Source organism: Salminus brasiliensis, chromosome 4 (assembly GCF_030463535.1).
Source record: "Salminus brasiliensis chromosome 4, fSalBra1.hap2, whole genome shotgun sequence".
In the NCBI taxonomy this organism is placed as follows: Eukaryota; Metazoa; Chordata; class Actinopteri; order Characiformes; family Bryconidae; genus Salminus; species Salminus brasiliensis.
The window spans coordinates 4,392,026-4,419,451 of record NC_132881.1 but is presented as its reverse complement, the minus strand read 5'-3'; the positions used below and the strand labels follow the sequence as shown (position 1 = coordinate 4,419,451).

The window sequence follows — 27,426 nt, the reverse complement described above, 5'->3', positions numbered from 1 at the left end:
ATATCTACAGCTATTACAGCGAACAGCAGAACACAGAGAAAGAGGAAAGGGCTGAAGTGAGACTTCAGCCGTGCAGGGTAGAGGGAACGCCTGTGAGCAGAAGCATTTTCAGGAGCAGAAACAGACTCACAGCTGAAAGGGGGCGCATAGCTCAGCAGCTCAGCATTGGTGGTTCAGTGGTAGAATTCTCGCCTGCCACGCGGGAGGCCCGGGTTCGATTCCCGGCCAATGCACAGCCTTGTTTTGCTCGATTTAAACTGATGGCATTTTAAAAAACAAACAAACAATAAAACATGCTACACAAACTTGCATACATATTTACTAATATTACGGCTGCTGTCCACTACCACCCTGTAGCGCTCACCCTAATTGTCAAGAAGTGCTTTGAGCAGCTAGTCATGGCTCACAAAAAGGACGCCATTCCATTAAAAGTGTACCCACCAATATGCATACAACTGAAGCAAGGAGCGTTTCATAGTTTAAGATTATTTAACAGAATATGTGTCGCATAGATGTCTGCATGTATCTTTTACAGTTTTAGAAATCTCACTGTTGTGTAATTTATCAACTCATATTTCCCATCCTTACCATTAAGGTTGTTTTCTGTCCGCAGAGTCTGGTGAATGCGAGTGGAACTGATTAATAGCATCTTTTACGAAAATTCTGGCCAGTTGTAAGTAAGCAGAGTTTACAACACGGAAATTCGTGCACATCCAGGGGGAGAGGGGGCACTGGTCATCAGTGATTAAGTGAGATAGACTATTCTCAATGTCTGAGGCTTGTTATTCAGCCCAGTCTAAAGCCCAGTTGCAGGGTGTCCTGAGTCGAGGTTTCTGAATAAGATGGTAGATCTACTTTGACATACAGACGCAAACCAAAAACATGAGAGTTACACTGAGTCTAAACCTGTTAAAGTGGGGTAGAGAAGACCTCTTACTTTGAGAGTATGTTAAAGGTGGGGAGAACTGATTAATACCATCTTTTAAAAAAAAAAATCCTTTAATCCTGCTTCAAGCTAACTGGGAGATGGAGGTGTCTATTTACTTTTAGTTAAACATCTGCAGTTATGTATTTTAAACTTAGCTTTTTTTCATTTTACCCATTTTATTATTCCATGTATCTGAATTCTACAAATTAATCCTTAGATACCAAAGTGGATTTGTCCATAGCTTTTATTTATTTATTTATTTATTCTTTTTTTTTTTTACATTTCAGTTTTCTCCAAAACCTGGTTGCTTAGATAAGTCCGGCCGAGCCTTATATAATGTGTGGTACATTTTAAGGTTAACACTGTAACTTGCCACATTGACACATGCGATTTAAGCTAACACAAGGGTTCGGAGGTAGACTGCTGGTGTGACATTTAGTTTGGCATTTGGTCAAAAGCCGTCACAAGACATGGTTTGTGTGTGGAGGTATTAGAATAATGTTAAGTGCATGTTAACTGTTCAAAAGAAGGCTGTGCATTGGCCGGGAATCGAACCCGGGCCTCCCGCGTGGCAGGCGAGAATTCTACCACTGAACCACCAATGCTGAGCTGCTGAGCTATGTGACCCTCGTCCAATTGTGAATGGAGGGAGGGCAGAGCCTGTTTCTGCTCTTGAAAATGCTTTTGCTCACGCAAGAGAACGAAAGAGCAGTTAGGGGAGCTAGAGGTCTGTTTTCTATAAAACCTAATACATGCAATGTTTGAGCTTCTGTACATGGACTTTTTAATAAAGTAAATATTAAGTAGGCCTGAAAAACAAGGCTGTGCATTGGCCGGGAATCGAACCCGGGCCTCCCGCGTGGCAGGCGAGAATTCTACCACTGAACCACCAATGCTGAGCTGATAAAGCCTCTGACTTGAGGGTAGTTGAGAGAGGCACCGGCATTCCCTCTACCTTGTATGGTTGAATCCTTACTTTAGCTCTTTTCTGCTGTCCGCCACAATAACTTTAGATGTGTTAGATGTACTGTGAATCTGCAGTCTGTATTTGTTTCAGCCTCATTTATGGTTATACATCATAAAGCTGCCAGTACTGATTACAATTTGTAATTAAATACTTACTTTGATGGTTAATCCAAAAATAATAGTAATGAAGAAAATATTTTCAAACTAATAAAAGAAATATTAACATTTATTTTAGGAGAAAAAGCACCAAAGTATGTATCTGCAGTTCTGTTTAAGATTACTTAGCAAAAAAAATCTGTTTTGTAGATATATGTAGCTTTTCAGTGGTGTACAAGCACTAATGAAACCCATAATGTCTCAAGAACAGCTTACTGTAGTGTAATCTATCACACATTTCCCACACCTACGATATGTCATCTTCTTACCACAGACTAGACAGCCTAGTGAGTTTGGTGACTGTGGATATAACTGCAAATTGAGATCCTTTAGCAGCTTTCCTGTTTTAGCTGTCATTTAATGTGCATGTGAATATGCATAAACATGAATTATAAGAATATTTTTCAGTTTTTTTCTTTTTTTTTGAAAAGGAAAGATTTGAAGAAACCAGAATTGAGATCAAAGAAAGAAAAGAGCAGTTAGTGATTTTTTCAAAGTGAGCAAATCTCTAGATCTGTTTTTTTTTTAAATATAAAATACATGCTCATATGTGCAATATTTGAGCCTGAGTACATGCAGTTATAAACAAAGTGAATAACAAGTAGGCCTTAAAAAAAGAGGCTGTGCATTGGCCGGGAATCGAACCCGGGCCTCCCGCGTGGCAGGCGAGAATTCTACCACTGAACCACCAATGCTGAGCTGGTGAGTCATGTGACAGAGGACCTGTTGCTGCTCCAGAGGGAGGAAGCTAATGTAGTTTGAGAAAAATGTTTGTTGAGAAACTGTAGAAGCCTGGAGAAACGGGTAAGGAGGAGGTCTAAAGGACCAGAAGAGGTCTAAAGCTGTGCACTCTCCTCCACTGTAGCCCTTCTGTTGTACAGACAGAGGTGAGGAATTGTGTCCATGTGGCATTTATAGAGAAACTGTCCTTGCACCAGAACCTAAGCTGCCTCACTTTATCGCTGTTCTCACAAGCACACTTGTAAACAAGTAATAAAAGCCAAAAGGAGGCTGGGAATCGAACCCCCTGGCCAAATCATGTTGCATGATGTTCAGTGCACTGAAGCCTGGATGTGCATGCTGTTTATTTGAAAAAGTACAGTTTTAAAGATACTGAGTTTTTCTGCGTGCTGTACATGTCAAAACATGATGAGAATTGTTCAACTGATCTTCTACCCCATCCAGCTGTGCCTGGAGGGTAGGGAGAGCCTGTTGCTTCTCTGACTATAGGAATGTGTCGCCCTCTAGCTGTGACTGCCTGTCCTGCAGAACGTGTTGCTGTAGTGCAGTGCCTGACTAGAAGAAAGGGGGACTGTTCATGTTCTATAAGATTGTTGCTCATTGTTGCTGACATGAATGGAGAAACTCAATTCAGAAATTAAGTAGTTATTTATTAATACTTTAGTAAACTTTAGTAATTAACTCCTCACAACTTTTACTTTTGTTAAAATACACTGTGTTTTACCAGTCACAAAAAGGGCTGTGCATTGGCCGGGAATCGAACCCGGGCCTCCCGCGTGGCAGGCGAGAATTCTACCACTGAACCACCAATGCTGAGCTGGTGCTTCATCTGGCCTCATACAGCTGTGAATGAAGGGTAGGAAGAGCCAGTTGCTGCTCTTGCAGGGTCTTCATTCTTTAGCTTATTTAGACCATATAGGATGTCAATGTAAATTCTTATTAAATATTAATGACTGATGTTACAGTAGGTAATCCCATCCAGGTGCAACAGGAACATTGACGGCTCAGGAAAGGCTGTTGTTCTTAGTTAACAAAGTTATCTTTGTCTGACTTTTCACCAGGTGCTGTGGCATATATGCACATACAATGTTTTGATTAATGCTCTACTTGTCAAAAGGTAAGGCTGTGCATTGGCCGGGAATCGAACCCGGGCCTCCCGCGTGGCAGGCGAGAATTCTACCACTGAACCACCAATGCTGAGCTGGGAAGTCATGTGACCTCATTCAGCTGTGAATGAAGGACGGGCAGAGCCTGTCGCTGCTTAGACCACAGAAATACGTCGCCCTCTAGCTGTGACTTCCATTTCCTGCAGCATGTGTTAACTACTCTGCAGGGTTTCTCAATCCTAAAATTGCATAGATGCATATGTTTTATGTTTTTATATATATATATATATAAGAGGACCATTTGGACAATTGCCATGCTTTACTGTTGAGAAACTCAATTCAGAAATAAAGTAGTTATTTATTAATACTTTAGTAAAAATAAAATAGTAATTCTCACATCTTTTGTTAAAATACCAGTCAAAAAAAGGGCTGTGCATTGGCCGGGAATCGAACCCGGGCCTCCCGCGTGGCAGGCGAGAATTCTACCACTGAACCACCAATGCTGAGCTGGCAGCTATATGACCCCATTCAGCTATGACCGGAGGGTAGGGAGAGCCTGTTGCTTCTCTGACTATAGGAATGTGTCTCCCTCTAGCTGTGACTGCCTGTCCTGCAGCATGTGTTGCTGTAGTGCAGTGCCTGACTAGCAGAAAGTTTGGGACTGTTTTCATGTTCTATAAGATCATATTTGCTCAATATTTCCATGAGATGTTTGCTCTCTGTTGGCTGCACCGTTTCTTTCCCTTTCCCTTTAATGTAGCCATCTGTGACGGCTCCTTATAGAGGCCCATGTTTTTCTCAAGAGGGTTATTATTCATTATCTTTAGGTCTGGATTGGTATTCCTTTATATGTCTTATAACCAGTAGTTTTTTTTGTATTTAGTAAAAGTCCTAAATCTGAACACACAAAAGCACCTGATAAATTTAGCAGACTTTGCTGTAAGTGTTTGTGGGACACATTTCCATACAGTTAAAAGTAGTATTTTACAAAAGCAGCATTCACAGCTTTTTCGTTTTTGAGTGGCACATATTTTGTTAAATATGTCAAAAAAAAAAAAGGGGCTGTGCATTGGCCGGGAATCGAACCCTGGCCTCCCGCGTGGCAGGCGAGAATTCTACCACTGAACCACCAATGCTGAGCTGTCTAAAAGTCTGACCTCATCCAGCTGTGAAGATACACCATGCTGAGCACACCAGCACATCTGCAGGAAGCCACACTTCCTTTCTACTCTCACAGCAGAAGCCACGACCATGTTTCACACCCACTGCAAATGTGTCCATGTTAGAATGAGCAGTAAGTGGCCAGTAAGTGTACACTTACACTCGTACCAAGGAAACACACTCAATGATGCAAGTATCACATTGGACCTGATAAAATGGACAGTGAGTGTAGATGTAAGGTAGATATACCTAATAATTTTGACGCTTAGTGTGCATAACGTATCATTTCTTAATGGAACTTACGCTGATATAACAGAGATGTGTTTTAAATACTCATTTAGTATTTTTTTTTAATATTCATTTAGTGCTTTTTAGTCTACAGCCTTCATTTATGAGCTAATTAAGATCATAATGAATTTGTGAATTAAAGCTTAATGAGAAGTTTTAATAAAAGTTAATAAAAGTTTGCCCTGATTTTTTTATTTATGTTATCAAGTGCAGGGGAATGTCTGTTCAAGCGGATTGTCCGTAGTAACATAACTCATTTAAGAGCACTCCAGTCTGTGTGCATGCATGCCTTTGGAGGGAGGGGCTGTGGAGAGGGGTTTATGGGGCGGGGGAGGGTTTAAGGAGGCTGAAAACAAGTATGGCTTCCTGCTGATGTGGCGCAACAGCCAGCGCTCTGTGTCTTCACAGCCCGAAGGGATCACATGACCTCTCAGCTCAGCATTGGTGGTTCAGTGGTAGAATTCTCGCCTGCCACGCGGGAGGCCCGGGTTCGATTCCCGGCCAATGCACAGCCTTCTTTTGAACAGTTAACATGCACTTAACATTATTCTAATACCTCCACACACAAACCATGTCTTGTGACTGCTTTTGACCAAATGCCAAACTAAATGTCACACCAGCAGACTACCTCCGAAGCCTTGTGTTAGCTTAAATCGCATGTGTCAATGTGGCAAGTTACAGTGTTAACCTTAAAATGTACCACACAAGGCTCAGCTGGACTTATCTAAGCAACCAGGTTTTGGAGAAAACTGAAATGTAAAAAAAAAAGAATAAATAAATAAATAAATAAAAGCTATGGACAAATCCACTTTGATATCTAAGGATTAATTTGTAGAATTCAGATACATTGAATAATAATACTTATGGTTTTACTAAGCAAGTGACACATTTATAAAAACAATGTTTTGGCATTTGTATCTGTATATTACAGCATACCGTGTTTAAAAATCAATGTAAATTATCTTTAATATATATTTTTTAGAAGTGAAACAACTAGGAATGTGTTTCAGCACTGACATGAGAATCCAGTGGGAGAGTTTTTCAATGCTGTCTCTTTGGCTTCTATTATAAATGTGTCTTGAGACGAGAGGGTTTCTGTTCTTATGTCATTTATAGGGAAATTTGGTAACACCTCATTTTAAGAACAGAAATTTTTATACAAAGATTTTATAAAGGTAACAAATGATCCTTTCAATAAAGCCTGAATTAGACATTTATAAATTATGTTTTTTTTTTATTTATGCATAAAGCTACATTTATTATGACCTTAATTAACTCATAAGTGAAGACTCATCACTGAATTATTAGACTAAAAAGCACTGAGTAAGTATTTATTAAGTTCATTTGCATCACATAATTAGAATATGTTAATTAGGTATAGTTCATGGTTACAAAAACAAATCTCAGTTAAATTTCAGTTTATCAGCTGATAAAGGGTTGAAACTCACATCTGCAGTGATATATCTTCATCTCAAATTAGAGACTTAACAGAACTAAATAATTTGCATAATATGGTCTTAAAGTTTGCAGGTAGTGCAGTTCTAATTCTGGAGTAATAAAGCTCTAATTATGGACTAATAAAGGTCCTACTAATAAAAAAAAGCTTGTTTGACCTGTTAAATCTGTGTTTCTCTTAGTTTTTCTGCATCCTAAGCAGAAAACTTTATGGAGATCTGTGATCAAACTGTGACCATATTAAAATCTCTAGTTATTTGCTAGGTGTTTATTTTGGTCGACTCCATTACGATGGTTGTTACCTCAAGTAGTCGTAGTGATTTGTGTAGACGGGTAATAATTCCTGTGCCTTTCTTAGTCACTTCCACTATGAGTCATTTCCCATTTTTCGGTTTTGTTTAGCTTCTGTTTGTCGCTCCCCAGACGAGCACCCTCCTTTGCTTTTCTTACGCTCCTTTAATGTCAAGGGAGGATTAAAAGATTATGAAGTGGCTTGACATTGTGCTCATTTTGTGTGTATATATATAATATCAACTGAATGGTGTTTGTCTCAACAAAAGGCTGTGGATTGTTAAAACCCTGTTATGTGGCTGAAACCAAAAGTAGGCTGTGCATTGGCCGGGAATCGAACCCGGGCCTCCCGCGTGGCAGGCGAGAATTCTACCACTGAACCACCAATGCTTGGCTGCATGGCCTTCTGACCTGTGGCAACATTACACAAGGCCTCCTATCCTTTCTCTTTACCAGCTCTTGTTCACTTGACATTAGAATTGGTGGAATTCCCATCCTCTTACAGTAGAAGAACCTCATGGACTCATGCATTCAACTGCATTTATGTCCATGTAGTTATTTAAAAGCCACTTAGTTTTATTATTTATAAGTGTTTTGGAGTCTTTGGAAGGCTCTGCGTGGTTTGTTATTGTTTAGTTATATCAGTTTTATGGCTTGGATTACTCATTAAGGCAATGTTGTTGTTTTTTTAACAAATATTATTAATGTTGATGGGTCTGCATGTGTAATTTGATGGTCAGTGCTTTGCTGAGAATGATTAGGGTGCTAATGTCTGAGACATGCTTTATAGCGACAGATATTTGTGCGACAGTGTGGCTGTTAGAGTCAAGGGTTTGTCATATGCACAGCAGAAACAATCAGTTACACTGTACAATTAAAGTCTTACTTTGCAGTTTCTTCATTTACCAACATAATCTTATAAATATCAATATAAAAAAGAGAGAAACAGAATAAGTAAAAAGAAAATATAGAAGTTTATGGATGTGGCAAAGCAGTGGAACATCAAAAGTAAAGTGAGCACCCTAAACAGATGTTCAGTGCAAGGAATAGGATAGCAGCGACGAGACACCTACCTGGTAAGGATAGATATATAGACTTAAAAAAGCATATTTTCTAAAACATTTACACAGATTTTTAGAAATATGATTAATTGCAATTAACTTTATGATTTTCTGAAGTTATTCACAATTAAAATTCTTTGACCGCTTGATATTCCAAAGTAAATAAAATGAGTAAATGAGTAAATAAAAGAAAACCATTACTTAAAGAAAGTTAAAGAGAGTGAGGACACGTGTGGACTGAGGATGTAATCAGTGTGGATAAATATATGACATGTGGTCGAGATAATATTTAAATAATATTGTGAACAAAATAAAAACCATTTGTGTTAATGGATTAGTGGCTATTTGTGATGCTGAACTCTGAAGACTAAGCTAGCCTAAACTTTACCTCAGTCTTTTTTTTAAGCCATGTTCTGTGTGCATGAATTGCTGGTTGTCTCTGTTGTTTCGAATAGATTCCTTTGGTGGTCAGTCTTTTTCTTAAAATCGACATGTGGCTTGCATTTATTGGAGAGCTGTGTCTGAGATGTTTTGAGAATTGCATCAAATTAAAAAAAGTGTAGATCATGACAACACAACAAGAAGACGACTGATCAGCCATAACATTAAAACCATGACATGTGAAGTCGGTAACATTGATTATCAAGTTACCAAATTAGTATCTGTCAAGAGGTGGGATCACCTTCAAGAACTGGATTGTTTACGTCCAAATATGTAGATTTAGGGAAGTGAACAGTCAGTTGAAAGCAGGAAAAAATGGGCAAGTATAAGAATCTGAGACACTTTGACAAAAGCCAAGCTGTGATGTTCTAGACAACTGTGTCAGAACATCTCCAAAACAAAATCTGCCATTTCTTGTGGGGTGTTCCCAATATGCGGTGTCCAGGACCTACCAGTGTTGGACCAGTGTTCCAAGGAAGGCCAACCGTCGAACTGGTGACATTCAAGACTCATTGAGTGTGATCCATGAAGGCCCCACCTCTACATACAGGACTTAAAGCACAAACGTCTTCATGGCAGATACCACTGGGCACCTTCAGAGGTCTTGCTGAGTCCATGCTTTAACAGGTTGGGGCTGTTTTGGTAGTAAGAGAAGGACCTACACAGAATTAGGCAGGTGGTTTTAATGTTGTGGTTGATCAGTGTATATACTGCTATAGCCTATAAACACCTACCAATACTGTAATGTCCCTGTTTGTACCCCAGAGCTATTCCTACCTTTCTTCCCTTTTATTTCTTTCCACTCAGGTTCATACTAAATTATTTACTTCCTCACTCCTCAGATATCTGTAACCGGTGCTTTCCAGCGTTGTAGCCGTGATAAATCAGATTAATGCCCACACTCTTTCTGAATTCAGAGAGTTCCGTCTCCAGGTTTCACGTATTAACTCTGGAGCAGACTTGTTGAATATTGATTTACACATGCTTTACACACTGCCACGCATGTAAATCCTGAGATTTATTGTGTCAACACATACTCTATCCTTCTCCATGCCTTTACTTCTTTTTGTCTCCTCTCTTTTCTGTCTCTTCGGATAAAGCTGGAATCAGTCAGCTCTGCACTGCGAGTGGACAGTCCTGTAATTAGCATATAAATGAACAGATCTGGAGACGAGGTGGTTTCCTCTTCACACATTCTAATGAGCCGGAGGAGAGAGGTATTAGGATGCTGATAATGTAGAGCGAATTGTCGTGAATGTCAAGGGACAAAGTATAACGCTAGAGAAACTTTGTGCGCCTGGCGTTGAAGTGGGAGGAGTGGACGTGTTTTCCAGCTGCAGTGGCTGGTTTACTTATTTCCTTAGTTGCTGAAGTTTCTTTTAGGAAAAAAGGTTTTTATTAGGCCTGCACTGATATAAATAATATAAAAACATTGCAGTAATATTGACTGATAGAATTATAAAATGATAAATGCTCAGACAAAAACCTGTTGTAAAAATGTTGTTTTTATGTGATTTTTAAAATTTAGGTTTTATTTGTCTTCAACCTCTTTTTTTTTTAACTCACATTCTCATAGAAGTTTAGCAGGATTCTCCACAAGTGGCTATTAGTATTCAGACAGCTTTCAGTGCTGTGCCTTAATGACACTGTGTGTCCTTGTTGGCCAGTTTAACCATGGTGTCGTTTTTGGTTTAGGTTGATTAGTGAAGCCCATTGTGCTGTAATGAAAGTGAGCCAGGCACAGCCAGTGCCTGTATATAAGTATATGAAGCAGATAAAAGGCCCAGAAATTTAAAAGATCCTCAAAACTTAACAGTACCTAATCTTTATATACTGCTGTTCAAAGGTTTTACATCACTTTTCATATTTAAAAATATATTATTTATTTGTATTATTTATAATATTAAGAAACACCCCAGGTTTTATTTTTGTAATATCAATAACTTGAAGAAGGGACTTGCAAGAACGAACTCTGAAGAACACAAGGACGAATGATACCTATTAAGATGTTCAATGTACTTGCTGTTGGGTAATACAGTGAGCCCAGCTGTTAGTCACTATTATCCAAAAGTAACCAGCTTAGCTAAGGCTTTTGATTCTTTGGGCCCATTTGAGGTGCATTACCGCCACCTACTGAGCGGTAGCATTTATTTAAAATAAGAGAGCCAGTGTCTTCTGCTATCGCTGAATTTGCAGTACATTCTGGCTCTTTTTGTTTATTCTCATCGGCGAGGTGGCAACCGATGCATCCTCAGGTTTCAGCACAGAGAAACCGTTCTCAACAGATCAATCTGTGCAGTGAAGATGACTTTAGGCAAGAACACATGAATGGAAGAAGACACGGCCAGTTGTGCTCTCATAGGCTCCGGCCTCCGATGGCAAAGCGACATGGCTTGGCATTCGAACCTGCAACTGGGATTCAAACTCAGGAGTGCATTAGAGTGCTGAGCCACCTGGAGCGCACAGCCCTTTAATTTGTTTTTGTAATTCTCGCTGCTTTACAGCGTGCTCCGACTTCATGGACAGCTCTGTTCTTCAGTCTTACAATATCTAAACTTTCTCAATTTTCATTTACGGCTTCATAGTGTCCTACTTATTATTTTAAACATGACTTTGTGCATGACTAACATAGTAGAATCAATTAAGAAATGTGTCTGTAAAGGGAATACTTTTTTTTACCTAATTGAAAACCATGATACTAGAGGTGGGCAGTATGGTAAAAAAATAATACGATATTCACGATATTGCGATATCACGATATTCAAAGACATTTTTCATGATACACAGTATTAATCACGACTAAATACATCTGTATCAACAGATTTTTATTATTATTATTCAACGTCCCACTGCACTTTTTTCTCATTAAACCAGTCTAATTACACACTTGGTAATGAAACCTGTGTTTATTAACCACTAGCAATATCCGCGTAGATTGTGTATATTGTAGAGTTTGTGCATATTGTGTATCATGATAACAAAACTCTTCACAATACGATAAAATATAAATAAATATATATATAAAATATATAAACGATACAATACGATAAAGTAATATTGTCCAGCCCTATCACTAACTTCATTAAAATATGTAAATGTATATTTTGGTACATCTGCTGGGATTTTTGCTGATATTGATTAATTATCCAAACAGTACATCATTCCAGCTCTAGCAGTCATTCTGTCACTCACTTTTGGCTTTCTAAAATTAAAATGTATTATTTTATTCTTGTTTTTAATGAATTTTCTTTTAGAAAAATATAGAAAGAAACCTAGGAGACAGAAAGGAGATATAATGCAAACGTAACTCGGTCCTGCAGATTTCTTCTGTACAACATCCGGAGAATTCGACCCTTCCTCTCTAGAGAGGCCACCCAGGTGCTTGTTCAGTCTCTCGTCACTTCCAGACTTGACTACTGCAACTCTCTTCTGGCTGGTCTCCCTCTGCGCGCCATCAGGCCCCTGCAACTCATCCAGAATGCAGCGGCACGGGTCGTCTTCAATGTCCCTAAATTCAGCCATGTCACTCCACTGCTGCGTTCTCTCCACTGGCTTCCTGTAGCTGCCCGCATCAGATTTAAAACCCTGACGCTGGCCTACAAAGCCAAGAACGGACCAGCCCCTCCGTATCTAATGGCAATGGTCAAAAGCCGATCCGCACCAAGAGCCCTTCGAGCTTCAAGTACGGCTCGGCTCGACCCACCATCCCTCAAAATCCGCGGAAGACAAGCGTCCAGGCTTTTTTCTGTCCTGGCACCAAAGTGGTGGAACGAGCTGCCCCTGGATGTCCGAACGGCCGAGTCGCTCGCTGTCTTCAAACGCAGACTGAAGACCCACCTCTTCAGAGAGTACTTGGACGAATAGTTCTATGGTCGCCTTATTGTATTGTGTTTAGCAATGTCTAAGCTTGGAGGTATCTTTTGTATTAGTCTATTCTAACTAGCTGAGGTTTTCTTGGGTAAATAGCAAAGCACTTTGTAAGTCGCTCTGGATAAGAGCGTCTGCTAAATGCCATAAATGTAAATGTAAATGTAAATGTAATGTGCCACTCACTCCCTTCAAGCAGCATTTAGTTCCCCCCTGTCCTCTATTCAGTGCAGGATTTGCAGATGTGATATGTATTTTTTTATGTCAAGAAGAGATTACAGTGAGCGTGGGCACTCAAATGCTGATCCCCTTGCTGAATTTCTCACACTTCATGTGATATACAAGCAACGTCACTTTATTTCAACCCATTTATTATGTAACTGCATTCTGAATGTTTTCATTTAGGTTTTTTTTTTAATGTAATCAATCTTTTATATTCCAGGTTATATTTGCATAACCTGACTTAATGAATGAATACCATGTAGATCTGATGTTCAGAAAACCAGTGGAGGTTTTGTAGTACATAAGTATTGTTAGGTCATCTCACAAGAGAACCATGATGCATGATGAAGCAGTTTCACTCAGCTGAGCTCTGTTCTGGACCTTAAAGTTTGGACCAGACCCAAATAGGGTCTGTTAAGAAAACGTCTGAGGTGTCTTACAGTGACGATAACAACCATTGTCAAAAAATGAATAGCCTAATTATCACCAATGGAAGGAAAGTTTGATTGATAAATTGATTTATGCATCAATCAATAGCATCAAACATCACCAGAGTTGTTCGTTTGGATAAATTGTAAATCGTGAGTTTAATGTTCTTTAATGGTTTTGGGCGTCTCAGAGATCCAACATTAGTGACTCCAGTTAGCCAGATTAACTGTTGAAGGACCAGAGTCCTGTCGAGTTTGATGATCTCCAACAAGAGATTTAAGCCAGAGATGTTTGAGCAGGGGAAATCACCATACTTTGCTTCACACCGGCTCTCCAGGACTGCAAATGAATACATACCCTTACATACCCACATTTAATTTCATGGAGGAAGCCTGTTAGAGAGGGGGGGGGGGACTCTGAGAAAACAGTGGGTTGGAGTTTCTTTTGTTTCTGCTTTGTGGAAGAAGGCCAGACCCAGCTAGGACTGAGAGATATGGCAGAGATAACTGGAGAAATCAAGGTGGTGGTGGGTCATTAAAGTGGGAGCAGGATGAGCTTTAGGTAATACTTCCAACTCCTCGTGTCAGTCTTCTGTATTACATGTAAACTCTCCTCTCTCCACAGGATGATATCTACATGTTTGGAGGGAAGTTGGAAGGCATCTCCGGTAACGTCACTGATGAACTTTGGGTGTTTAACACACAGAGCAGGTCCTGGATTCTCAGGACTCCCACCGTTGTGGCACTGGCCCAGCTCTACGCAGTGGAGGGCCACACAGCTCACATAGTTGAAATGAGCCATGGAGAGCCTGTTATGATTGTACTGTTTGGATACTCTCCCATCTACAGCTACGTCAGCCATATACAGCAGTACAGCTTACGTAAGTACTGACTCTGAGTGGATATTCGTATGTGCTTCATAGAATAAAGTAGAATTAAATGGGTGAGGTCAAATAAACCAAATAAGCATGATCTGGTTTATTGTGGTTTAAAACCTAACCATTAGTCAGCTTTGCCACCAAACCTCTGGACAGAGCAAGCTGGTCTCAGCCTTGCCCTGCTTTCCCTGTTCATTTTGTTTAGTCAAATACAGTGTTTCTTATAACAGCAATCACCTGAACAAATGCAAACAAGCCACTTAGCCAGCGCTCATATATTAAGCGTGAACTACTAGAATTGGTAGTTATTGCTCCTGGGCTCCTCCTACAGTTGGGGAGTGTTAAGGTAAGGTGCACGTATTTGTCACTATACAGTGTGCACTGTACAGCGAAATGTGTCCTCCACATTTAACCCATCTGGTAGTGAACACACACTCACACACACACACATGTGTTAGGGACAGTGAGTACACACACACACACCCAGAGCGGTGGGCAGCCAACTCCAGCGCCCGGAGAGCAGAGAGAGTAAAGGGCCTTGCTCAAGGGCCCAACAGTGGCAGCTTGCCGAGCCCGGGAATCGAACCCACAACCCTGTTGTTCTGTTATCGATATCCTGGCGCTCTAACCGCTGAGCCACCACTGCCGGAAATACAAATCACGCTTTGGGGGCACCCTCAGTAGAAAAGGCATGTGGACTGAGGCAGAAGAGTAATATTGCAGGTTTGGCACAAATATGATTCTGGTTATGCAGAGCTGCACAGTTCTGAAGTGCTCCACTAAAAAAAATGACCTGGAGTGGCAATGACAGGGACGCTGTTCTCCCTGTTACAGTCATGGAGCATCACCATGCTGCTTTAAATACCACAAATATTCAGTGAACTGGGAGAGAAATAATTTCCAGGTAACATCTTATCAGGCTTATTATATATTATAATGTTACTAAATTATATGAAATAAAAGAATGAAGTGGATTAATGTGGTGGGTACATTCTGGTGCACAAACTGGCAGGAACTGCACTGCATGTGTCTCCAAGAGAATATTTTAAAAACAGTGTTTCATTCCAGTAAATAGCTATATATCAGAGTATTTCACAGTTTAAGATTCGTGGACTTCCAGTGGACGAGTTTAGTTGTGCTGCCACTTGAGCTTAATCGAGCCTGACAGATTCTCTCCCTTTCTAACTTGTGCACAAATGCAAAACTCTTGACAGCTGGAATTGAGACCGGCTCAAAGGAATACTACAGCATTTCCCAACCCAGTCTTTGCCTACTGTATCAGCATTGTACTGTGTATTAAATCACTGCAGTAAATGTTCTGTTTTCCTCTTCACAATTTACTTAATAAAGCAATTGGGCAGTTACTGAGTTCTGTAACATGTCTGCACATGACTGTATAATATGAATTGTATAATATGAATGTATAATATGAACGACCATCACTTTCTTACAGTGTAGGGATGAGATGGATAGGAGAAAATATTTTAACCAAGCCTGCTCAATATTGGTAATTGCTAATTTTTATTATTATTATTTTTTAATAAGGCTTTTCCTTTACCCCCCAATGTATGATATTGTAACATGCATATTTCTGATTTGCATTCATGATCATAGTATAATAATTATTAGTAATCATGAATGCGTCATTTATTTGTCAGCAATTTCATTCAGAAATTAAATGTACCGATTGCAATTTGTTTGGCCAGTTCTGACCTACTGATTCTAATTTTGCCCGATTCTGTTTTCAATTGACAGCAAACACAAACATTAAAATTGCTACATAAATTATAAGTGACTTTTATTTCATGTCAAATTCTCAAATCTCACAATCAAGTGCAGTAGAGAATCAAACAAAACCTTTCTTTAAAAAAATTAAGATCAAAACAAAAAAAAAATAAATAAAAATGAAGCACTGTATTTGTTTTGGCTTGGGATCAGCTTGTAATAGGCTGGTTGTGTGCCGTGACCTGAGATTAAACAAGTTCCTAAAACCCTGTATTCTCGACTACAGAAACTGGCTGGTCATCCAGGGCGATGAATTCCATTATTTTCCAAGTAATTCCTTCTCATTGTCTTTTCATTGCTAGAGAAAGAAAGCAGAGGCTGCTGACCGGTGCCTGGCTCTGTGCTCATGCTCATTAGCCTCTTTGCTAGCTTCTTCTGATTGGGCACATTGGATGTTCCTCCTTGGCTTTCTTTGGCCTTGCAGGTATTTTAAGTTCCAAGTTAAAAATGAGTGAACAGACTGCGCTAGGAGACAAAACATGAGCACCAACACCCTGCCAGTCTGCGGCGTTTGATTTAGCTGCTAGACCTGGCTCATCCTCACTTGCTTAGAGATGGTAAACCATGTCGAAAATCGGTGGCAATTGAAGACTGCAGCTCAACAACTAACTTACTTCACCATCTGCAAACTGACCTCTGTGCTGAATATCGAATTCTGTGACCTCTGTTGGTAGTTTCTGAGATTTCTACTTGTGTGGAGTCACATATTCTGACAGAGAGATATTCAGATCATGTGACTGCACGGTTTCTTCTAGAAATGTAGAGGGCTGACAAATTGTGACGCCGCCAGAAAGTGTGACCCCTGCATACTTCTATAAGAAACAGTGCAGTTATGTCATTTACAGCGTAAGTGAAGTAGATCTTGAATTTGTTAGGATGTTTAAACATAAACAAAAGTAACATGATGAAACTTAAACCTTTAAAAAGACAGTAAATAACATGAAATATAAATCTAATATATAATGCATTTATATTAAATCACAATTTAATAAGAATTTAAAAGTATTGTCTAATGATCGTTATTGTCAGAAATATCCCAGAAAATATCGAGATATCATTTTTGTCAATATCGCACACCCTACGCTGCCGCTTTAAGTGAACCCTCATGTGGCACACTAGTGTAAATTTAAACGGCACAGAATTGGATATTTGAGACTGATCGGCCAAGCTGAAATCGCCCGATTCTGGTCAGCCGGCTGATTGATCGGTGCATCTCTCATTTTTGCATAAATGTTCACTGACAGAATTCAGAAACTGCCCAACGGCTTCTGATACACAGTAACTGCATCTCAAATCAGTGTGTTTTCTGCTGTTTTCTGAGCCCTTTCCTAAATTAGCATTGTTGTAATCAACTTTATGTAGATGCAGCAGATAGAGAACAGGGTAGAATATTTATTTGGATGTATTTGACTGCCATAAGCTTGTGCATGTTGTGCCACTGGTGTCCAGCAGATGGCACTGTAGTATAGCATTACGATAACCGTGCTCGGCTGGCCGTGGCAGGCGGCTTGTTCACTCTTTTTTCTTTGGTCATTACTGAGGTACTTACTTTTTTACGTGCCTGACTCTCCTAGTAACAATCTTATGCACACACACACACACACACATACAAAGACACACACTTTTCTTGACACCTAATATACACTGTATTGGGACTAAGAGTGTGATTAATGTGTCTGTGCTCTCCACTTGACTCTCTCTCTCTGCCTCTCGTTCTCTTTAACTATATCTCTCCCTCTGCCCCTCTATCCCGTCCGTTGTCTAGCTCGCTCTCTCTCTCTCTCTCTCTCTCTCTCTTTCTCCAGGTCTCTCGCTCTCCTCTCTTACTTGTCTTCTCCTTTTCTTCTCATTAAAAGTTTTGAGAAGTATTCTAGATGTTCTAACCATCAATCTGCTTTGCCACAAAACCACTACACTGATTTAGAGGCTGTGGGTAAATTAATGCCATTGCATTTATGAAGTGGGCAGAGCAGGCTGTGCTTGGTTGAGGTAACAAAATAGGCATGTTGTGAAGGAGACCAAGCCAGCTGACCTTTTTCCATTCGCGTCTTTCTCTCTCCCTCTAGCTCTCTCTTTTTTTCCCCCATCTGTGAAAAGGAGGGCGTAGGTCTCGGCCATGTCCTGCTTTCCCGTCTGCCAGCTGATCCAGATCGGTCATTGGAGTCAACTAACCTGCATTCTGAAATGATCCTCATGCACACAAACCAATTAACAAATACCAACAAACCATATGTGTGAATAATGTCACGTGACTGAACCTCAAGCTTCATGCTCAATGTCGTTGGCTGTAAACAGCACAAATGTTCATTATAGGAGCGACATAAAGATGGAAAAAGGTCAAATGCACTGCAAATATGGACAAAAGTATTGGGACACAATACACTAACATGAGCTTTTCTGACCTCACATTCTAAACCCATAGGCATTATTAATATGGAGCTGGTCCTCCTTTGCTCTAAGCTCTAACAGCAGCAGCAGGTCTGGAGCTCTGCAGTTATTGAGTCAGTTGGAGGCTTTTTCCGCACTCGGCCCTGACCCCGCTCTGTAACTTCACGTGGTCTGACAGACACTCGGTGGCTGAGCTGCTCTCTGTGAGCTGTTCCTCCTAAACTCTTCCACTGTTCAATAATAATAATAACACCACTCACAGCTGATGGAGGAAGATCTAGGAGGGAAGGTCTAAATTTCACCAGCTGACTTGTTGTTGTTGGTGCAGCGGCGGTGTCTCCTATTACATACAGAACCACGCTGGAGTTCAGTGAGCTCTTCAGAACCTCCCGTTCTTTCACTAATGTGTGGAAAGGCTGGTGGCTTGATTTGATACACCTGTGGCAACGGGACTGAATAAAACACCTGAATGCAATGATTCAAGAGGTGTGTCCCAATACTTTTGTCCAAATAGTGTAGATGTCCACACAGCTCTGACAAAATCAGATAAGAGTGCCAAGAAATGCACAAAACAATCTTTGATGTGTAAATAGTAAGTGTGTAACTTGGGGTGCAAAATGTTCAGATGCCCTCATACAAGCCTGTTTACCACCCTGTTATTGTGCCTCAGAGTAAAACACACTGTTTATTCTTATATAATTGGCTCATGTTAAAAAAGACTGCACAACACTGCTGTTATTAGGTGGTTTACAGCACAGACGATGGCTTAGAGAAGCATCATAGTGTAGACTAGCCTACCGTAGCTTTGTTTTTAAACACTTGTAACAACAGCATCAAGATATCGGATGGTTCATTTCGGTGTGGGGTTAGCTGTTATCTGTAGAGGTCATAGCCGAGTTGGCCTTTATCCTAGCACTGTACCTGCTTGCTTCCCCAAGTTTGTCTTTATTGAGTTTTGTGGCAGTTTGAGGGAGCAGACAAATGGAGAGAAGAGATGGTAAAAGTCACTCAGCTAGCAGTAGCTTTTAGCCCTGCACAGCTACCCACTCGCTCTCCAGGCTTTCACATGCCAGATTGAGGCTCGCCTTCGATGGATGCTGGCTCAGGCACGGCTGGTTCACGTAGCAACCAGTATTCCCATAACAAGCAGAGTCTGGGGGTGATGTGCTCCAGTGTTACAAATATCAGCAACATCAAATACATCTTTACCTGGCAAATGTGAAATGTGATAGCCTCAGATTTCATCAAACTACCTAATTAAGAGTGGGTTCAGTAAAATAAAGCTTTATATGTGAGGCAGGTCACAGCTAACTAATAAGGCTAACTAACATTTTCTAATTCTATATAGCACAGGTGTTATGTAGCGACTCTATGCAACTTCATTCAGTCGAGTGAGGTCCTGTTTGTCCAACGAATGGTCTGTGGGCAGGGCGTGGGTAGTTCACTGCCACCTAGTGTAGTGTCAAGTTGTTATTGTGATGACTGTGACTTTTAAGGGCACGTTCCTTACATATGCTGGATGTGTGTATGAGCAGCACATAACGCAAGTCTGTGTTTCTTAAACTCCCAGGAACGAACTCATGGCTGATTGTGGAGACGCGTGGAGCGCGAGTACAAGGGGGCTATGGCCACAGCAGCGTGTATGACGGCTCCTCTCACTCCTTATACGTTCACGGAGGATACAAAGCACTGTCTTTTAACAAATATGGCCTTGTGGACCACCTCTACTGCTATGATGTCCATACACGTACATGGTGAGTCCGAGTGAGCTATAATTAGCACCTTTGTGTTTTGTTTGTTTTGGTTTTGAGTGTTGAAGAGCATTTTACCAAACCAGGATAGATGTCGTAGCTGTGCTTGGTGTGTGTGAGTGTGTGTGTGTGCGTCATCAGGCTTTTAACGTTCATTTCAGTCTCTGGCACTGAATAAACCAAGAGTGGCTGGTCCAGTCATTTCTACTTGTGGTTCACTTAAAGCATGTCCTGTCTCCCCACACAAATCCCACAGGCCACTGCACACATGGCAGCACTCATGTCCACAGAAGCACAAACGCAGACAGACACACTTTGTCAGAAGTACTTTGTTAGCAGGGCTGGAGCAGTGTTCCTGACGTGGTTAATCCCTCACAGGTGTTCCTACCTGACAAACAGCCCACTTACTTGACCCTTAACTGAGCACGCTGCCTACATATCCCTGCATCAGATGGGAAACTCTACTGCTTTCCAGACAATAGCAGGCAACTGCAGACAGAATCTTTTATAAGAAAGTGCTCAAAACTTAATGTTGTGTTTCCACAAAACTGAAGAAGATATGGTACGAATGCCTTACCGATCAGCCACAAGATTAAAACCACTGACAGGTGAAGTAAATAACATTGATTGTATGGTTACAGTAGCAGCTGTGAAAAGGTGGGATCTACTTAGTATGCAGTTCTTGAAGTTGATGTGCTGGGAGCTGGAAAAATGGACAGTCTGAGTATCTGAGAGACCTTTTCAAGAACCAAACATGTGGAGGGGTTGTTGATTTTAGATGGTTGGTGTTAATTTTATTTTGCTTGTTTAAAAATGACTTGATTTGATATCATTATGAAGCCGAAAAAGACACAGTAACAGAAACAGTAAATAAGTAAATTTGTTAAAATTAAGGTCTGAGTGAAAAGACATGAACAGGCTATTAGGGCTAATGACGTGTTCAGGGTTTCAGAGCTGAGAACCATGTATTACCACATTGGTCGTCTTTGAACTGAATGTGAAACTGGTGAACTCAGTATTTTCATTATGGTCGTTTTAGTGTTTTATTCTGAACAAAAAAGCAAAGATTGAAATGTCATTATTTTGCAGATGATGCTGCAGTTCTAAATCAAATCAAATCAAATCAAATTTTATTTGTCACATACATAGTAATACACAGTATAACTTGCAGTGAAATGCTTTTTTGACACACATCAAAGCTATACAATAAAGATCTACATTTAAACTTAACTAAACCTTAACTTAATGATGAAAAGTGCAAAAGAAAAATAAAATACAAAAATAAAAATAGAATAAGTTACATTTAAGTTAAAAAATAAAATATAAAAATATGAAAATATAGAAATATAGAAATATAAGCAAAAAAAATATAAATACAAATATATATACACAGATGAAATAGTGCGTGTCTGTGTGTGTATATATGTATACATATGTACATATTTGCCTGGTACATATCTAGCATAAACTATTATTTTATTTTCTGTTATGATTGTGTTTAAATTAGAAGCACTTTTAAATGACTTTTACTTACTTTACATTTTGGAACATGTACTTTTATACATGTAAAATACATAAAAAAAACACTTACAGAACTTTCTTCTAACTCTTCTAACTACTTATTCACTTAAGTATGGGACTTGTACACATCCACCACCATTCAGAGAATGTACTGTGTAATAGTAGATGATCAGTTTTTATCGTCTGTTGTTCTGCAAAATCTGATTCAGAATATGTTCATGTTCACAGACAGGTTTGTTAAGACTTTTAAGACGCCAAAAAAAAATAAAAAATCCAAGGCAAGTGGCCACCTGAGCCATAGGCTCTGCATTTGCAGGGCCAACATGTGAAACTTTGTGGTCAGGTACACCAGGCAATTGACCGTCTCCACTCCCGTCTCAATACACAATAAGAGTATGAATGTTTCTGGGATCTTCTTCTATCAGTAATGTTCTTTTCAGCTCAACAAAATGTTCCATCACTTTTCTTCTTTATTACAGTCACCCGTAGTCAGCTGTTACTGTAAACGAGTTAGTAATGGTCTTTAAAATAGTTATGGTGCTTTAGTTTGGATTCATGGGAGAAACGGGGCCCCTCACAGAGAATGTGGGAATGTGGGCGTTTTACAGCAGGGTTACCAGAGCTTGGTTGAGAAGTTCGGTTGATTATCACGGACAGTAAGTTCCCTGTACTCAGAAAAGAACCTGTCCATTAACTTTTAGCCGTTTAAGCCGAGTTTAATTCAACCTTATTTTCATTAAACTAATACAAGATACTTCAGTACAACAGTACAGTACAGCAGTAAATGGACAGTCCTTTCCCTGTACTGAGAAAAGAACATGTCCATTACCTTTTATCATCTTTAAAGCCCAGTTTGTATGTAATTGAGTTTCTGCAACATCGGTGTGATAAATTATTAATTAATAAATAAATAAATTAGAATTTGTCACATTAAAAAGAATTGTTCCAAGATTGAAATAGCTGGAGTAAAATGTATAAGTCATCTCAGAGAACAAAAAAAAAAAAAAGGTTAAACAATGTTTTAGTGTGTTTAAAAAGACGTAAGTAAATGGACAAATCCAAAAAAGACTGATGTGAGCAATAAATTCCCAACATATTCCCAATGTAATACACAATACAAGTTAGATAGGCAAAGAGGAGTAAATGAAGGCACCACTTTTAAAGAATTATTTGATGCTTCAGGCTTTAAAGGGCTTTTATAAGTGTACTTTGACTCAACATTTCTTAGTCAGGATTATCCAAAAAAGCATCCTCGATAATTGCTAGTTGAAAAACGCTCCCGCTGCAGCAGGTGGAGGTTGGGTTGAAGAAAGCTGAAGTATTCCATTGTAGTTTTAGTTTAAGCTTCGTATGGTTCGATTGTGCAGTTTTAGAGGCAGGTCATGTCACTGATATACACTCCTCATAATTGTCTGTCACACTTTTCCCACGCTGCTCTCGTCTCTACCCCTTTCTTTTGTTTGTCTCTCTTTCTGAGCCCCCCTATCTCCCTTTATCTCTCTTGCAGGCTCCCTGACACACACTTATGCACTCGAGTTGTGTAGTTGACGATGCTTCAGCTTTGCACTTAAAGGCTTTTGTGCAAGTTGAAAACCCTCCTCTCAACCCTGGCAGCCTTCATTCCTGCTCCTGCCTTGCCTGCACTGCTTTGTGTTGTGTCTAAAAGGGCCCCTAGCCACTAAAAGCTCCCTTCACCTTTAGCGCAGAGGGAAAAATACACTGCGTACTTAAAACCTGACTGTGTGTTCTTGTCTTTCTGCCTGTCACCGTTTGATTGGCAGCGTATGAGCAGAGAGCCTGCTCCATACATCATACCCTGCTGGGCTCAGGGATTGTGACGCAGTGTGAAAATATATGCAGAGCTTTAAAAAGTGCTAGCTGAGAGAGCATTTTCGCACACACAGGTCGATCCAGATGGTGATGAGGAGTCAGATTAAAGGAGGGAATGTGTCAAATGCACAGGTTACAGCCCTTTCAATGTCCAGCATCAACCTCCTGCTGAATTGGCCTCCTACATTGACTGCAATCGCGATACTGGGCAGTATTTCACATCAGTAGTTGACTAAAAAAAACAACAGGCGTCAGTTAAGAGTCTGTACCACCATACACACACACACATCAGACCACACACATTTCGCAGTCGTTTAACTGCAGTTTTTAAATGGTCAGGCAAGTTAGAAAGTCAGACTGGATTATAAGATGTCTAACACATTATAAAATGAGCATTTTAGCCATTGTGTGCCATAGAGTCTTATCATGCTGCTGGCTATCAGCAGCCGGAGTCAGAGAGTGCACAATTGGCCTTGCTCTTTCAGGGGTGAGTTGATTGCTTCCTCACCACATCACTCCTAAATGAACAAATCCAAAAAAGACTGATTTGGGGCTTTTATAAGTGTACTTTGACTCAACATTTCTTAGTCAGGATTACCTAAAAAAGCATCCTCGATAATTGCTAGTTGGAAAGCAGATGGAGATTGGGTTGAAGGAAGTGTAACAGGCATCTGTTAGCATGCTGGATACCTAGCGATGCTGCATCGGCGGAAGAGGCGGTGGCTGGTTGTGCATGGGTCACTCTCCTAGTGTTGAAGGCATTGCTAGTGATAGGGGGAGTTCACATGAACGGGCATTGGGCAACTGGGTAGAAATTGGGTAGAAAATGGGGTACTTTTAGAAAATCTATTTGTAATAAAATGATTTAAACCCATTTAAACTGAATATTAAGTGAATATAAAATGTGTATATTAAGTGTTTACTTAATATCGTAAAATATAAATTTACTACTTTATTACTTAGCAGCACGTCTTACTTCAGTTGTGTATTATGTATGAAACACAATAAGAACGTTTACGTGCACTTTCTGAAGATTTATTCTGATTATTTAAGTGGTAATGTAAATGGCATACTCTGAAATCTGATAAAAAAAGCTGGATTTTAGCTCAGTAATCAGATTTTTACAGTGAATGTATACCCTTAACTGGAGTCCTCAGTCATTGCAGTCTGGGTTTTACATGACGTCTACACAGCGTCTTATTCTGTGAGATTATTGGAAATAAACACAATTGCTGCCTTTTTACCAGGTTTTTACCAGGTATATCTGATAACTGACAAAATCTGATGTTCAGTCTGTACAGTTAATGAGATAATAGATAACAGTATCAGATAATGAAGTGCATATAAACACACTCAATGATTGGACTGAGTTCTGTGTACTACTCTACTACTCATAACAGCATATTATGGGGATTCCAATAACATTACACCGAACACCATCTTGGATAATAGTGACTGCAGTATAGGCTAAATTTCCATAATGTAATATTTTACTGTCATTCTAAGGCTGGATGACCGTACAGTTCTAAGTTGATTTAACAGATTAACTTGTGTGACTTCAGTGTGGCTGGTGGTCTTTGAATTTGTAGTTCTCTCGTTTTACAGTGTGGTTCCTTTAAATCATTAAAAACGGTTAGAAAGGTTTGGCAAATCGGTTGGCAAAAAGGTTTTTGTTTTTTTAAGACTAGGGAAGCTGTCAAAAAGAATCTCTCGGAGGTGTTTTTTTGTAGTAATCACTGACACACCAAAAAGCAGAATTGGAAATACACACTAAAGGTTCGCAGCCATTATCAGCACTTTTCAGTCCTCTAGTCTTTAAGACAGGCTCACACTACCAGGATTGCTTTTTCTTTCTTTCTTTTCTGACATGCTTACGGGTGTGTTTCTTTTGCGGGAGACATTTCTTACTCCACACCCTTGCACAGACTAGCTGATTGACAGTGTTTTTAGGCTTACTTTGTTCTTACTTTATTATTTTCGACTTGTTATACTTGTATACATCAAATGTATACTTCTAGAAATCACTTATAAATGTAATAATATAACCAGTAAATAACAGCCTACTGTTCCTGTAGCCTCGTATTGACATTAGGCTAGCTTATACTAATACAGCTTTTAGGATTTCTTTCTGCAGTGGAGGCCTACCCAAGCGCTCAGAGATTCCCTCCAAATTACAGAAGACCTGAAATACAGTAAAACAAGACTGCAAAAAACTTTGTAAATATTTATTCAGATCCTTTTATGTATGTGGCATCTTTCTCCCACTGGCTGTTTTCGGGCTGAAAGGTATGAGCTGTACAGGGCTTGGATAATAACATTTAACTGTGGTAACCTGGCCTTAGCATTTGTTTGATTATTGAAAGACTAGCTGTCAAATGTGACCTAATGTCTCTTTCTGTGGTCTCGATATGGCTTTGTTTTTATGTAGGGCTGTAAAAATGGTGTGTGGAGTGCCTTGGCGATGGAGTGGTTGATGCAAGGTACCGGTGCCCGTGTGCATGCCTCCATTATAAACTGTGGTTTCACATTCTTGAAAGCGGCACTACATGAGGTGTGCGACAGGGTTTATGTTACAGGGCAAATGTTTTGTTCAACTGTACATCCATCCTAGCTAGTTTAATCTTCTTATCCTGTCTTTATTTCACTTCCTGAGTCCGCAGTTTCAACCATTTCATGACATTTAATGAAACTCTGAAGCAGTGATTATAGGTAGCATAGGTAGATTATATGCAGTGACAACCCTACTAAATTGTATGACCTGACCATTTTATGCCATTTTTTTGTCATTTGTCTGATGCTCTCCAGAGTGACTTTTAATTTAACATGATATTTTAACATGATATTTGAAACACAGATGGGGGAAAGTGAAGTTAGTTAAAGTTAGAAGTAAGAGTCTTGCCCAAGGACTCTTATTGGGGTAGTGTGGTGTGCTTGACTGTTAAGGGAATTAAACCCTAGTATGCTATATATAAGGTCTACCAACCTCACCATTCAAAAAAATACATACATTTTTTATGTTAAGATTTTATATGGTTGCCACCATATTTTCAAAACCTGACATTTTTTCTAAAGCAAATTCTACCCACAATGATCAGAATTAAAATAACAAAAGCTTTGTGGAACACAATTAAACATTGGTTGGCTGCTAATAAAACTAACTTAATCTAAAGCACTACTAAGCTAATCCAAGTCAAGTCTGCAGTGACATACACAGGATTGAAACGGTGTTACTCTCAGACCCATGGTGCAACAATAAACATAATTTAACATACATATTAAATAACACTAAGTGTAGAAATGGTATAATACTAATTTGTAGGAATGTAAGAGTTTAAAGGGTTAGGGTGTGTAAATAAATAGATTGACATCAGAAGTAAAGTGGCATAGGCAGCAATGTACTTATAAATTGTATGAATGAAGTATATGTATAGAGGTCCCTACAATGACATATGCAGCAGATTAAAAATCTGGGTATGGTTAGTGCAAATATGAACAGTAGATCAAATTGGAGCTAATAGTAACACACCAGGCACTGCATAGTCTACCAAGACCCAACACACTAACTTGTAAAGAAAAAAAAAAAGTCTTTGGGTCCTAAAGAGGGCTTGAAATGTGCTAGGTTTGATCTGAAACGCATGCACGTTTATGCCTGTCTTAGGCCTAATCACCAGCCTGCATTCAACAATGCATTCATTAGGAAGGAAACACGAGCTTCGGGTGATATCAGTGCATTCATTTAGCACGGAAAGTGTGAGCTTCGGGTAAAGAGCAAATAAACTGTGTTATTGTCTTTGTGTCCTGCTGCTTCCAAAAAACCCCAAAACAACCTTTGACTAGTAATCTGGAAATAAATCTGGATCAGCCATAATCATTCATGCAGCGATGCAGGCAAACAGTGTGTCACAGTTTACACTTTTCAAGCAGGTGCAAGCTCAGTGATGGAGGGCAGCGTATTTAAAAAGTTTGCATTTAGCAAATAAGCAGGAATTTTGGAGATGAGGCGCATGAAATATTTGTGTATATATAATTCTTCATTAATTTATATATTTCTGCTCTGCCGTAGAATTGGCTTCCTCCCAGAATCTAAATGAAGAGATTCTGGGTGCTGAGATTAGTGGAATGTCCAGGAAAGCAAGCAGGCTACTCCTCCACCTGAGCTGTG

General features: G+C 39.7%; 1 protein-coding gene and 10 non-coding genes across 14 annotated transcripts in view; 3 read left to right on the top strand and 8 right to left on the bottom strand.

Moving 5' to 3' along the window:
* atrnl1a (attractin-like 1a) overlaps positions 1 to 27,426 on the top strand; it is a 286,426-nt gene that overhangs the window by 16,734 nt on the left and 242,266 nt on the right. For all 4 annotated transcript variants that reach the window (XM_072677372.1, XM_072677371.1, XM_072677373.1 and 1 more), the window contains exons 8-9: positions 13,737 to 13,992; positions 19,733 to 19,916. In XM_072677372.1, the coding sequence (XP_072533473.1) occupies positions 13,737 to 13,992; positions 19,733 to 19,916 (440 nt within the window). The remainder of the gene's footprint in view (positions 1 to 13,736; positions 13,993 to 19,732; positions 19,917 to 27,426) is intronic.
* trnag-gcc (transfer RNA glycine (anticodon GCC)) lies at positions 163 to 233 on the top strand. Its single transcript has one exon. It is a non-coding gene; the product is annotated as a tRNA-Gly (tRNA).
* Positions 1,463 to 1,533, bottom strand: trnag-gcc (transfer RNA glycine (anticodon GCC)). The gene has a single exon. It is a non-coding gene; the product is annotated as a tRNA-Gly (tRNA).
* On the bottom strand, positions 1,754 to 1,824 carry trnag-gcc (transfer RNA glycine (anticodon GCC)). The gene has a single exon. It is a non-coding gene; the product is annotated as a tRNA-Gly (tRNA).
* On the bottom strand, positions 2,675 to 2,745 carry trnag-gcc (transfer RNA glycine (anticodon GCC)). Its single transcript has one exon. It is a non-coding gene; the product is annotated as a tRNA-Gly (tRNA).
* Positions 3,534 to 3,604, bottom strand: trnag-gcc (transfer RNA glycine (anticodon GCC)). Its single transcript has one exon. It is a non-coding gene; the product is annotated as a tRNA-Gly (tRNA).
* On the bottom strand, positions 3,918 to 3,988 carry trnag-gcc (transfer RNA glycine (anticodon GCC)). Its single transcript has one exon. It is a non-coding gene; the product is annotated as a tRNA-Gly (tRNA).
* Positions 4,330 to 4,400, bottom strand: trnag-gcc (transfer RNA glycine (anticodon GCC)). The gene has a single exon. It is a non-coding gene; the product is annotated as a tRNA-Gly (tRNA).
* On the bottom strand, positions 4,963 to 5,033 carry trnag-gcc (transfer RNA glycine (anticodon GCC)). Its single transcript has one exon. It is a non-coding gene; the product is annotated as a tRNA-Gly (tRNA).
* trnag-gcc (transfer RNA glycine (anticodon GCC)) lies at positions 5,785 to 5,855 on the top strand. The gene has a single exon. It is a non-coding gene; the product is annotated as a tRNA-Gly (tRNA).
* Positions 7,412 to 7,482, bottom strand: trnag-gcc (transfer RNA glycine (anticodon GCC)). Its single transcript has one exon. It is a non-coding gene; the product is annotated as a tRNA-Gly (tRNA).